The following is a 12,374-nucleotide window of genomic DNA, read 5'->3' as shown; positions in this document are numbered from 1 at the left end:
ATTTAGTGGGGAGCGTTGGGAACAAATGGACCAAACCTGCGCTCTGGACCTACTGAGCCGTACAGAGGAAGGAGAGTTCTGGATGGAGGAGGCGGAGTTCCTAGAAGAATTTGATGAGGTCACAGTGGGCTATCCAATCGGCAGCCAAGGATTTATTTTAAGTATTTATACAGGTACAGACAGGGTTCATTGTTACTGCACGTCATTTGGCTTTGATCCGGATGCCGGTGCGATCGATTGTGATCTTATGTCTGTCCAATAGGCTGCGAGTTGCCACACAGCTATCAAATAGGCAGCTGTTGGATCAAAGGTCACTCTTCAGGCGGTTGCCGTAACAACAGTAGCTTTGGCAGCAACCCAAAGTTCTGGCTGCAAATGAAGGATCCGGGGGAGGTGCTGGTGTCGCTGCTCCAGCACCGATTATGGAGGAACTCTGCAGACTCTAAGGGGTGCATCGACTCTGTAGGACCACAAGGGGGCAGCAGAGGGCCTGACTTCCAGCACCATGCCATTGGACTTCACATTTGGAAGGTTTTATTTACTTATCATAAGTATCGTAGAACTTACACATATTTGGGTACAAAGCAAGTAATTTCAGTGTTGACTTGGTTAATAAGGTCATTCTTATTGTATAATATTTTTCTCAAACCCCGTCCTGAGATGACCCTGCTTTTAATTCATGATTGTGGTAATGGAGTTTGTGTACGTGTTTCTTCTTTTCAGGTGGAGAAGAAGCATTTTAACCTGGTTCGAACCCTGAACAAGCCGGCCAGTGTGTCGACACACTGCCACGCCTACCAGCGTGAGGTCAGCGTGTACGCAGGTCTCAGCGCGGGCGCCTACCTCGTCGTCCCCAGCACCTTCCTCCCGGGGGCGGAAGCCAGCTTCCTGTTGCGGGTTTTTTCCTCCGCGGCCCTCGTTCTGAGGTGGGTGAGGATACGAGTCGAGCCGAACTTCGGTTTGGTGGGGGTGGGCAGGCGTCTGGTGACGCTTTGCCTCTCCCACCCCCCAGCCTAGTAGAAGCCCCTGGGGTCCCGCCGCTGGCGGTGCCGGATGGGGAGTGGGAGATCCACTCTTCCCAGGGGTCCTGGGTCCCGGGGCAGTCTGCAGGCGGCAGCCGTAACTTCCCCTCCCACTGGACGAACCCACATGTGCTGCTTCTGGTGAGCCTGCAGTGTGAGGAGCCCAATGTGAGGGTCAGCCTCCGGCAGCACGGCCCCCCCAGCGCCTTTCTGCCCATCGGCTTCCACATCTATCAGGTATGCAGGGCTGACTGTGGCGTTACTGCACTCTGACATAGTGATTCGGTTGTTTTTATTTACTCATTTTGTCAGAATTGTTATGATGAATTTCTGTTAATAAAGTTTTCTTGAATGTTGAGCCCATGCAAGTCACAGGGGGTGTTTCTCAATATACGTACTTGACTCTACTTGTGTTCTCGAACCTGTTTTACATCATCTTCCATTGCCGAAGACCAGTTCTCATACTCAAGAACAGAGGTTACAGCAGACGGTAAAAATCTACCGGATGTTGTTCTTGGCTCGCCCTAAATATGAAGGATATGTCAGTTGCATCTTCACCAAATAGGATCAATCCCATGATTCTTTGCACCCCAAGTTCATTCTTAGAAGGCAAGTTAGGGAGACCAGTCTTGTCAAGACCACAAGCACAGTCTTTGCGTCTTTAGTATTGAGAAACGCCAGGGTCTCGCTGTTGTCCCTTACAGTGACATTACATCCCTGATCTGCTCCAGTAAACATCCACCTGTATAAGTGGGTGAAATCTGTTTCTTTGGGGGAGGGGTCCCGCAGAAGCAGTCAGCCAGACATGACCTTTTTAAGGTGGTACCTGTAGATTGGCGGGCCTTGGAAGGGTATAGATATTTGGATCATGTGTCATGATTGTGCAGCTTCAGCATAGTCACTGGTGTGTGCGCGTTTGTGTCTTTTTTTTTTTTTTGCGGTGGGGGCTGGGGGTTCGCCAGGTTCCCGACGGGTTCGTAGAACCCCGCATCACCCAAGGCCAGGAGCCCCAGGCCAGCTGCGTTCCACACTGTTACACTCAGGAGGTCAGCCTCCAGTGCAGCCTGCCCCCGGGGGCCTACGCTGTCGTCCCGTCCACCTACCAGCCGGACAGTGAGGGGAACTTCACCCTCACCGTGTCCCGGAAGATTCTCAGGTACCAGCACTCCTCAGGGTGGAGGGAGGGTCAGTCAGTGAACAAGTACATACTTTTCTGTTCCATTTTTTCATAAACACACTTCAAATGGCTCCTTAGTTTAAAGGAGCCCAGAATAGATTAAACCGCTGCTGTGTAGGTGGAAATTCATCTACTCATCTTTAAAACTGTAAATATATATGTTTCTGTCCCTCACCGTAGAGTCGTGACTCTATTCAGTTGAACAGGCAGCTGCTTTGGTCAGAGGTGGGTAATTCAGGTCCAGATAGCAAAAGTCCAGACCAAGATTTTGTTACAACCAACCAGTTGAGAGTTCTGTGACTGATGCTATATAGCAGGGATGCCCAATCTCATCCGCAAAGGGCCGGTGTGTATACAGGGGATAACCTGTAGGTCAGCTGTTCAAACCCAGGTGTGAGGACTCTTCAGCCAATCAGTCCTCTAATTAGTAATCTAATTAGGGAGTTGCAGCGAAAACCCACACACACAGCGGCCCTTTGCGGATAAGATTGGACACCCCTGCTTTATACTGAACTGGGTGGTTGAAATAAAATCTTGATCTGGATTTTTACTCTCTGGACCGGAATTGCCCACCTCTGGTTTTGGCCACATTGGTGTGGATGTTGCATAGGCAGGTTTTGTGCTTGGCATGGAGGACTGTAGTAAAGAGTGTAATAATGTAGTAAAGTGGGCTGGGGTTTTATCGTTTATATGCAGGAAGGTGGTAATGAGCCAGGAATCTCTGGGGAATGTTGTGCGGGAGGTGAGTGTTGCCGGCCACTCAGGTTTGCAGCTGGTCTCAGATCCGATCACCTGTATGGACACGCACGTATCCGAATGCACCACACAGAATGTAGACACCTAAAGTGCTCAGTGTACGGAGCGTGAGCGCGGAGCGTGAGCGATGTGTATATGGTTGTAGCATATCAAGTCTATAAAGTAAATTAAAGTACAAACGCCTATAAAGTAAATATTGGTAATCAAATTCATTTTGTCACTCAAAGTAGGTCTAATAGGATTTTTTAAATTTCACGTAACGCGCCAACAGCCTCGTGAGCGAGGAGCGGAAATTCTCACCGCTCCACTCCGCTCACATGCTCGGGTACAGAGGTCTTTACTCTTTTGAAGCTTTATGTTTTTCTGTTTTTGTGTTTAATACTGGGAGGTTGTTTATTTCCCTTATTCAGAAAGATGTAACAAAGAATAACAATGGCACACCCCGCCCCCCCAAAGAAAAATAAAAAAAAATTGTTTGGTTTTCAGTGAATGACATCATGATTTATTATTAAGGGTGATGAGACATTTTGTGTCTTGCCCCCACCCCCACCCCCCTGCTGTCGGCAGACCTCTTACATCTCCGTGATGCGCAGCTAGGTCGCTGACATGAATCCGGCCCTTGGCCCGAGATGAAAGCTTGACCCCCCCCCCCCCCCCAATGGATTTGGCCCAGCTGGCGGAGGAGTGCTTGGAGCGGGGGCATCCACTGCCAGGGCCCTAATCATGGCCGATGGGGGCCGCTGGCATAAAAAAAGCAGGGCACTTCTGAAGGGGCCCGCTCCTCATTCTCCGCTTTCTGCGTGCACAAAGGCAACACCCCCCTCCCCCCCCCCCCCTTCGGCCTTGGGGGCAGGAGCAGCAACCCACTCGCCTCCATGTGGGACATAAACGGTCCGCGATGATGGAGCGGAATGACCTCTCCCGCAACCGGGACCACGCTGGTGCCTTTGGCAGGAGCCGGCTGCGGCCGTAATGACTGGGATAATGCTGAAGATACCCTAGATGGGGGGGGGCAATGGCTATATTGCGCTGTCACCTTCTGTAGATGTCTCACCCCCCGCCTCCAGCGCACACAGACTGCTTGTGCCATCAGATGCTTAAACATGGATGCAGGTTCTCTCTGTGATGGAGATTTGGATAGTCTACCAGTACATCTCCTGTGCTATAACATCCACCCCCAACTGCATCTGTACCTTCTCAACTGTATTTTAAAGAAATGCAATAAACATTATCGGTTTTACTGTTTCTCTTTTTGTTGGGATCTGTCTGTTAGCTTGGAACGTTCTACATTTTTCATCCAATCTGTACAAGTCACAAGTTTCAGTAACTGTGGTTGGTCGTTAAATATTTTTGCCGTTCAACCTGTGACCGTACCTGTGAAATTCTTTTTTGCAAAAGATTATTCTAACTGTACTTTCATGTTATTTCACTTTCTCTATCTGTCTCCAGTGCCTTGATACCAGTATCTCGGTTGTGCAATAGTGTTGAGTCCAATACTTTTTTAATAGTATGTCTTGTGGAAAGGAGGACAATTTAAATGCCACATGTTTACGATAAATTTAGGAGCTGACTGTTCAACATAAACAACATAAATACCTCTCACCTACTTCAGCTGAGTAAGAAAGTCATGTTACACCACCATACAGCAGAATATACCGTTTTCATAGCAAAACACTTAAATGCCCACATGACACCCAGGAACCTTTGAAAAAATGTATGCATTTTAATCAGCAACATACTACGTGTGTATTATATTTCCCAAAACAGTTAGGATCTTGCAATAAAGCTCATGTAAGTTAATGTGACAAGACATTCAAACGATTATATTTCACACACGTCACCTCCGACAAACATGAACGGATATTCTTTATAGAGCGCCCTCTAGCGTTTGCAGCCACGGCACATTTTAGTGACAACAAATTAACACAACATTTACAAATGCGTTCATTTGATGAATTCGTTTAATCCTTTCAATAAAACTTTGCAAAATAAATTATGCATACGGTATGTTTTGACTGCGATGTTTTCTTAAATTTTCTTGCCGAAAATCGGAGCTTTGAATCTCTCGAGCATCCTGCATGAAAACTTGGCTTTTCTAGACTTTAGCTGGTGGTCGGAAGGAATAAGAAAAACAGAAATAAAAACTCTGCAGCAGTATACGGAGCATATGCGCCCCCGCCCTGCTCCGCCGCCGCCGCCGCCCCCCTCCGCCGCGATGCGCGTTCTCGCCGCAGCGTGTGCGCGTCGCTGCCGTTCCTGCGGAATCCAGGGGGGCTGTTGTCAGACTCCGGAGACAGACACCCACCTAGTAAATAATGAACAACAAATTTGACGCGTGAGTAAGCTAAGTCGGCGTCCGGAGGCCGCACGTTGCCGTTTGAGAGGGTGGCGGCGCGGTCGCTGCGGATCCCCTTCTCGCCGTACGGAGAGAGGCGTGTCTGCACGCGCCTGCACGGGCTGCGGTGTCACGCGTCCCCGCATGTCTGTTGCATGCATGATTGGGGGGCGAATGCATCCAGTATTCTTGCATAATAAATCTCATTTGAATGAAATAAAGCACTTATTTTATACCGATCAAGGCCCATCGGGCCTTCGCTGAATCCCCGGATTGCAAGTCGGTGAGAGGCTCGGGCAGGTGCGGTGGGAACTGGTGACAAACTGCCCCATGCACTGGCACATGCTGGGAACACTTAAAGCGAGGATATCTTCAAATAAATATAAATCCGTAAACGTTTGGCATCACAAACGCCATTTATCGGCATTGCATTGTTTATAATACTGGTGATAGTTGCAAAAAGTAGTTCAATGTACAACAAAACTTTGCAGGCTCCTCTAGCTTAATGCTTGAACGTGACTGCAGGGATATAGCGAGTTTACCGTGTTGCACTTCTGCAAATCCGCACGCAACTCGTTTCGCATTTATTATCATACTATGACACCAGAACCGACACGGGAAGCCTTCCTAACCTTTTTAGAAATTTATTTCACCCTAGCTGTTTTACCTATTGACAACTAGCTGTTAACAGGACGTGTTGTTTTACTAAAACCCTGGTTTACTTATTGCGACAGAACGGAATAAAACGAGTGAAGCGCCGGGGGGCTTTTATTTTGAAGAAGTTCGGTAAAGGCCTGTTCTTTCATTTCACTTATTGCCATCAGTAGCATTTTTGTTGACAGATCGGCTGCACAACTTTAAAATGCAAGTACGCGTGTATATTCAAGACAAAGATGTTATGTAATTTAACTCGTCTATTTTCCCTAAAATAACACTCTGTTCTGTTAATTTAAACACCGTTTCACCTTCTGTTGATCTTTATCTTAGTTTATTGCCGTTTATGTTATATTTTATGTCCCATTCTTGGGGAAAAACGGCAGAAAATGTACAAAAAGTACATCAGTATCAACAAATTGTTGTATGGGTGATTCCTGTTTTGGACCACATATTTGGCTGTCTGTTTTGTGAAAATTAGAATGATTGTATTTTATGGTTTAAACATTTTGTCAGGACTATACCATACTTAGCTATGAGGAATGCATGTTTGCCAAGCTCAGGGGTTGAAAATATTATAACTATGGGATGTTTTTTGTATATATTTCTCCAGACGTTTTCCACCCTGTTAGGGACATGTACATGGTAATCGCAGAGTTTAAATAATGTACAAGTCAAACAATACTGAAATTTTCTGGGATGCAATGTGTCCCTTTTGCTATGATAAAAGTTTCATTCTTGTAGCGTTAACAGTTTTAATTTTATGAAGAGTACAATGTCAGAATAATGGAATCTGTGCATTTTTTGTCCCCATTTTGTTGTCTTGTATGAGGAAATTTATTAATTAGAAATAAAAGTATATGTAGATGCATTATATGTACCTCATTTAACAAAACAATATACAAATATACCATTAATCATTGCCTAACAGGGTGGAATAGAATATAACAGGGTGGAACCGAGTCGGCCTCTTAACAAGTAGATTCAGATTCACAACAACAATACTACTACTACAACTAATAATAGTAATAATAATAATACCAGTGTAGTAACATAAATAATTAAGAAATACACTCATAAAATAATAATAATAATACTTTTTGATTATACCCTTATTATTCTTTATCATACACAAGAAATACACTCAAATAATAAATCTACAAGTCATTTTAATGAAAATAATAAATATTCTTGTACAATATCTACTCAGTAGGCTGCATATCCCATACATAGCCTAACAGGGTGGAACATTTCTAGCTAATTTAGCTCTAGCTCTTTGAGTGAGCAACATTTAGCTAGCAAACACTCTACAGCTTATCAGCATCTAAATAGCTATTTTTAACATGTTTTAAAATAATTTTTTCCAATAAATATTTCCCATAATATATACTAACAGGGTGGAACTTTAAGGGTGCCTCAAACCGGTGTGTAATATAAAATTGAGAAAAATACAGGAGAGAGTAACCGTTAAAGCGTACCTTAGTCTTCCAGTTGAATTTCCCCCCGAAAACAAATGATGTCACTTCGTGGAGATGGCTGTATGGATTTGTAATCTTTTTAGGGAGCCAAGAAACTAGAGGCTCACAGGGTGGAAAACGAATGCGGGGACATTTGTTTCTTTCTCTAAAGGTAGTATACCCTAGTCTATCAAAATAATGAAGAAAAAGTTTTGGTTTTTATAGTTTTATAGTTTATATTTACTGAGGAAATTGAATGCATTGTATTTGGGACATGCTAAAATTAGCGCATATTCCAGAGAAATGGTGCTTTAAAGAGATGTAAAAAGATAAAAATAGTAATTTATCTTTGTTAGAGCAATAGAAAACACCTAAACAAATAATAAAATAGGTTTGTTATAAAGATTTGTCTAATTTTATAAAAGAATAAGAGCCAGGTAAACACGAGGACATGAATATGTGGCCCAAAACAGGAATCACCCGTATACCGTTTCATAGCATGTTTACATTGTAATGTGTGCCTCGATGTGCCTCGACGTGCCTCGACGTGGAGTATAACTTTCTAAGAGCAGCAGAACCAGATTATCGGCTCGTCGCGCTTTTTGGATTTTCCGTCAGTGTTCACGGGTGGTTTGTGTTTCTACGCGATCCAGCCCCATAGACACAGTGTATTTAAAATGTTATTGTTAATAATGAGTAAACCGCTGTACGGCATTCCAACATCAACTCTCAAAGTAAAATATTTTAGCCGACACTGTTGGGAGTGAGCTGTGATCGTTTTATAATCGGTTACTGCCACCGTTGCCGTGTTGCACACTTGCCTGTGGTGTGTGTGTGTGTGTGTGTGTAAATGTATACAGTAAGAGATCTCCTACCTCCTGCAGTCTGAAAGATGACGACAGCGGCGACCACGATCAGAACGAGGACAGCGGCTCACCGAAAGAGTGTGAGAAGGAAGAAAGCGATGAGGAAGATAAGGAGCAGAACACTGCCAAAAAGAAGGTGTGTGTGTGTGTGTGTGTGTGTGTGTGTTTGGTGAGGTTGGTAGGAGTTCCGCAAACTGGCCTTCAAACATTAACCACGTTGGCGTCCATTTACACTGGGAGCACAGTGTAAGTTAAGAACAGAAGTTCTAAGAAGTTCTTAACCTTAAACGCTGGATTGACGTGCCTTGTCTTCGTCCCCAGACAGTCGTACCCGGGGCCGGGGAGCACCCGCTGCAGTACAACTACACCTTCTGGTACTCGCGTCGCACCCCGGGACGACCAGCCAGCTCCCAGAGCTACGAGCAGAACATCAAGCAGATCGGGAGTTTTGCCTCTGTGAGTCAGCATTGCGTGTCCAGCACATCTCAGACACCATCGGGCTTCTCAGACTGGCCCATTTCAAACGTTAATGTTTGAGCAGAACAAACAAGTTATTGTAAAGATTCAGTTCTGTATTGTCATTGTAAGCAACAGCACTAACGCCTTCCTGAGTATTGTGAACCTTTTACGTCATCTTCCGTTGCCGAAGACCAGGTCCAATACTAAGAACACAAGTACAGAGGATAGTAAAAATCCCCGGATGTTGTTCTTGTCCTGCCCCAAATATCAAGGATACATCGGTTGCATCTTTGCCAAATGAGACCAATCCCATGATTCATTGCGCTCCAAGTTTGTTCTTAGAAGTCAAGTTAGCAAGACCGGTCTTGCCAAGACCACAAGTACGATATTTTGCATTCTTGGTACTGAGATTAACCCAATGTGTCTTGTGCTTTGTTTTTTGTTTCTGTTAAGCATTTTATGGAAGTATATTATTGTAAAAGTATTATTCTTAAGTAATTATTATTCAGTAATGTAAGTATCTGAGTCATGCTGACTTGCTGAAAAGGTTGATTTCCTTCTTGGGAAGGTGGAGCAGTTCTGGCGCTTCTACAGTCACATGATCCGGCCCGGCGACCTGACGGGCCACAGCGACTTCCACCTCTTCAAAGAGGGCATCAAACCCATGTGGGAGGTAGCCTGTGAGGCCAGAATGTACCCTGATATGGGGAAGGTGCCACTACTGGGGGAACTGCAAGTAATATTGTGAATAAATGATGAATTTTGGATCTAAGACTCACATAATCAGTGGAAGATAATTACTGCTGCACCCTAGAGTGGCAGAAATAATTCACAAAAAAAAATTATTGATTAGTTTATTTGTTTAGCAGACACTTTTATCCAATGTAACATACTTTTTTTGACTCCCTGAAGCATTTGGAATTAAGAGTCTTGTTAAGTAATGAAATCGCCCTGTGTGAAGCTGTATGTTATACCCTGGGCGGTGTTTTGTATACCGTGCTGCTAAAGTGATTTGTATTCAAGTCTGGTATTTTTATACATTGTTAAACATCATTGCCACAATGTCTGTGTGAGGTATGACATCAGTTAATGGCCCACGCTGTAGTTTGAGATTAACTGCCCACCCTGGCAGTCTGCCAACTCTAGGATTTGAACCAATAACCCTCCGATCATAGGCACAGCATCTTAACCCGCTGGACCACGTTGTCATTGATAATAGGCTATAGTGATATTGACTTGTTCTTGTGCGGTGTGTCATCCTACCCTAATGTCTTAATGTTCTACCCACCTTCCCCCATCCTGCCCCCCTCCCCAGGATGATGCGAATAAGAGTGGGGGCAAGTGGATCATTCGCCTGAGGAAGGGCCTGGCTTCCCGCTGCTGGGAGAACCTGATCCTGGCCATGTTGGGGGAGCAGTTCATGGTGGGGGAGGAGATCTGTGGTGCCGTGGTGTCTGTACGTTTTCAGGTAAGCCCTCCCCACCCATGCTGCCCCTCCCCCTAAGATCGGGCCCCCAGTCGCTGTCAGCTTAGCCTCCCCTTTGCATGTCCCCCTACAGGAGGACATTATCTCCATCTGGAACAAGACGGCCAGCGACCAGGCCACCACCAGCCGTATCAGGGACACCCTTCGTCGGGTGCTGAACCTGCCGCCCAACACCATCATGGAGTACAAGACCCACACAGACAGCATCAAGTAGGCGCACACACACACAGACATACACACACAGACAGACACACACAGACACACACACACACACACACATACACACACACACACACACACAGACATACAGACACACACACACAGACATACACACACACACACAGACATACACACACACACATACACACACACACACACAGACACACACACAGACACACACACAGTGCTTCCAGGCTGTCTACCTGCTTGTTTTCATTCCTCTAAGCTTTCACTTACTAATTTTTGGGGGACACCTGTGCCTAGGTATTATTGGTATTAGATGGGGTGGGTGAAAAGTATTATTGTTATTAATATATAACATTAATTAATAATTAATCATTAATATTATCCATATTAATAATAATGACCATGAAATTATTAATAACATTAAATAATTAATGAGGGGCTTACTCTGACTTGCCATTAAGGAATTTAATTGCTGAATATACTTCAAAACAGATGCAGTCTTTAAACATCAATTCTGATGTAGTATGTACATTTTATTGAATATTTTAATGACAACATGCAGACGTGCTACTTACAGGACGTCAGGCTCCTGCCCGGATTTGTGAACAAGGAGCGGAGGGAGAGGCGGAGCTCCAGACGTCTGTCCCATCAGTGTCTTATCGTATGTTTCTGATTGGTCAGGGCGTGGGAAGATTTTCATGGACTCGTCAACGCCAGTGGGGGGCGCTAAAATTCCTGTGAGCTTCTGCCAAGGGTAGGAATTCTTCTCCTTTTGCCTCTGTTTTTAAATTACCCTGCCATTTGCAAGAGAAGCATTTTATTTCCCTCTGGAGTATTTGACGTCTCTAAATGGTTAATTAAAGATTTAGAAAAAGAGGAGGCCTTAGATGGCTGGAAACCAAACACAGATATTGGCCTTTGTGACAGGTTGTAATGCAGCAATGCTGAAAGTTCACTCTGCAAACTCGAACCAGACCGGGCTCTGTGCTTATGCATGTTCTCTCTCACTCTCTCTCCACCGCCTCCCACACCAGCAGAAGAGAGACCGTGCGATGTGATCGTCTCGGCCGCTGTGATTTGGGCAATGACTGTTCCGGAGCCTTTAGGGGGAAGCAGAAGAGCCAGGCAGCCCCCTTCTGTGTGTAATGTGTCTGTCCCACGTGCTCCCAGCCCGCCGTCATTGTAAATATAGTGGTACACTACACGTCTGGAAAGTGTCCCCCATGCCGCACCAAACCTTTCTCCTCGGCCGTGACCCAACTTGGCTTCAGATGGGAAGCCCCCTTTCACGTTAGTGCAGTGTTTTTAACGTGTCAGTGTTGTTTGAGCTAGAATTGTTTTATAAAAAAAAACAAATTTATATTTCTAAGTGGAACTTTTCAAGGGATCATTGGAGGACTTGCTCAGCCCTAGTTTTTGACCTTTGACCTGGAAGTGTAAACCCACAGGAAGTGAGTCATCCTAATGGTGCACTTATTAGAAGCCCTGCGCCCTCCTTCCCCTCCCCCCCCCCTCCCCCCCAAGCAACCTCTTTAGGGTGAGGATGAACTGCCGTGTTGCCTGTATCACTGTGCCTGGACTTCAGCCCGATTCTCCTCAAATTCGAAAGCTGAAGGTTTTTATTAATACTATTATTATTTTTATTTTTCCTTCGAAGCAAATTTTATTAAAGGATCACCCCAAGGTGCAGAGAGGGGCCACAAAGAGCAACACAGAAACCAGGCCTGGGATCAGATTTAGCATTTTTCTAAAGTAGAAAAATAGGTAACCTAGCCCGGTGGACTGGCTCTCTACACCTTGCAGTTCTGCTCGGAATCCAGTGGGTGGCACTGTTTCGAAAGCTGTATCTGTTGAATGAACCTGTGGGCGGATTTCACCTACTGATTATAGCAATAAATGGGAATATGCATCTGCTGCTGAAGAACGTGTGCTGTGCTCCTTCCTGATGGCCAATGTGTGTGAAGAAGAATGAATAT

At 45.1% G+C, this 12,374-nt stretch overlaps 2 protein-coding genes across 14 annotated transcripts in view; both read left to right on the top strand.

Annotated features, from left to right (window-relative positions):
- Positions 1–4,200, top strand: part of capn10 (calpain 10) — a 29,488-nt gene extending 25,288 nt beyond the window's left edge. For 10 of the 11 annotated variants that reach the window (XM_023818465.2, XM_023818468.2, XM_023818466.2 and 7 more), the window contains 6 exons: positions 7–173; positions 263–926; positions 1,013–1,259; positions 1,985–2,178; positions 2,896–2,941; positions 3,523–4,200. In XM_023818465.2, coding sequence (XP_023674233.1) covers positions 7–173; positions 263–926; positions 1,013–1,259; positions 1,985–2,178; positions 2,896–2,941; positions 3,523–3,552 — 1,348 coding nt within the window. In that variant the 3' untranslated portion in view covers positions 3,553–4,200. The remainder of the gene's footprint in view (positions 1–6; positions 174–262; positions 927–1,012; positions 1,260–1,984; positions 2,179–2,895; positions 2,942–3,522) is intronic. The other variant, XM_023818470.2, reaches the window with a different exon arrangement.
- Positions 4,201–5,155: 955 nt separating this feature from the next.
- Positions 5,156–12,322, top strand: eif4e2 (eukaryotic translation initiation factor 4E family member 2). Of its 3 annotated transcripts, none has more exons than XM_023818478.2 (8): positions 5,156–5,290; positions 8,286–8,403; positions 8,589–8,723; positions 9,295–9,399; positions 10,042–10,194; positions 10,286–10,422; positions 11,080–11,152; positions 11,436–12,322. In XM_023818478.2, exons 1-7 carry the CDS (start codon positions 5,271–5,273, stop codon positions 11,126–11,128), a joined length of 717 nt encoding a protein of 238 aa, XP_023674246.1. In that variant the 5' UTR covers positions 5,156–5,270; the 3' UTR covers positions 11,129–11,152; positions 11,436–12,322. The 3 variants fall into 3 exon arrangements, with proteins under 3 accessions (XP_023674246.1, XP_023674244.1, XP_023674245.1); XM_023818476.2 differs by having other exon boundaries at positions 9,295–9,462; XM_023818477.2 differs by having other exon boundaries at positions 9,295–9,462; positions 11,433–12,322.
- Positions 12,323–12,374: the final 52 nt, after the last annotated feature.

This window comes from Paramormyrops kingsleyae, chromosome 21 (genome assembly GCF_048594095.1).
Source record: "Paramormyrops kingsleyae isolate MSU_618 chromosome 21, PKINGS_0.4, whole genome shotgun sequence".
Lineage (NCBI taxonomy): Eukaryota > Metazoa > Chordata > Actinopteri > Osteoglossiformes > Mormyridae > Paramormyrops > Paramormyrops kingsleyae.
This window is presented reverse-complemented; position numbering and strand designations above follow the sequence as displayed.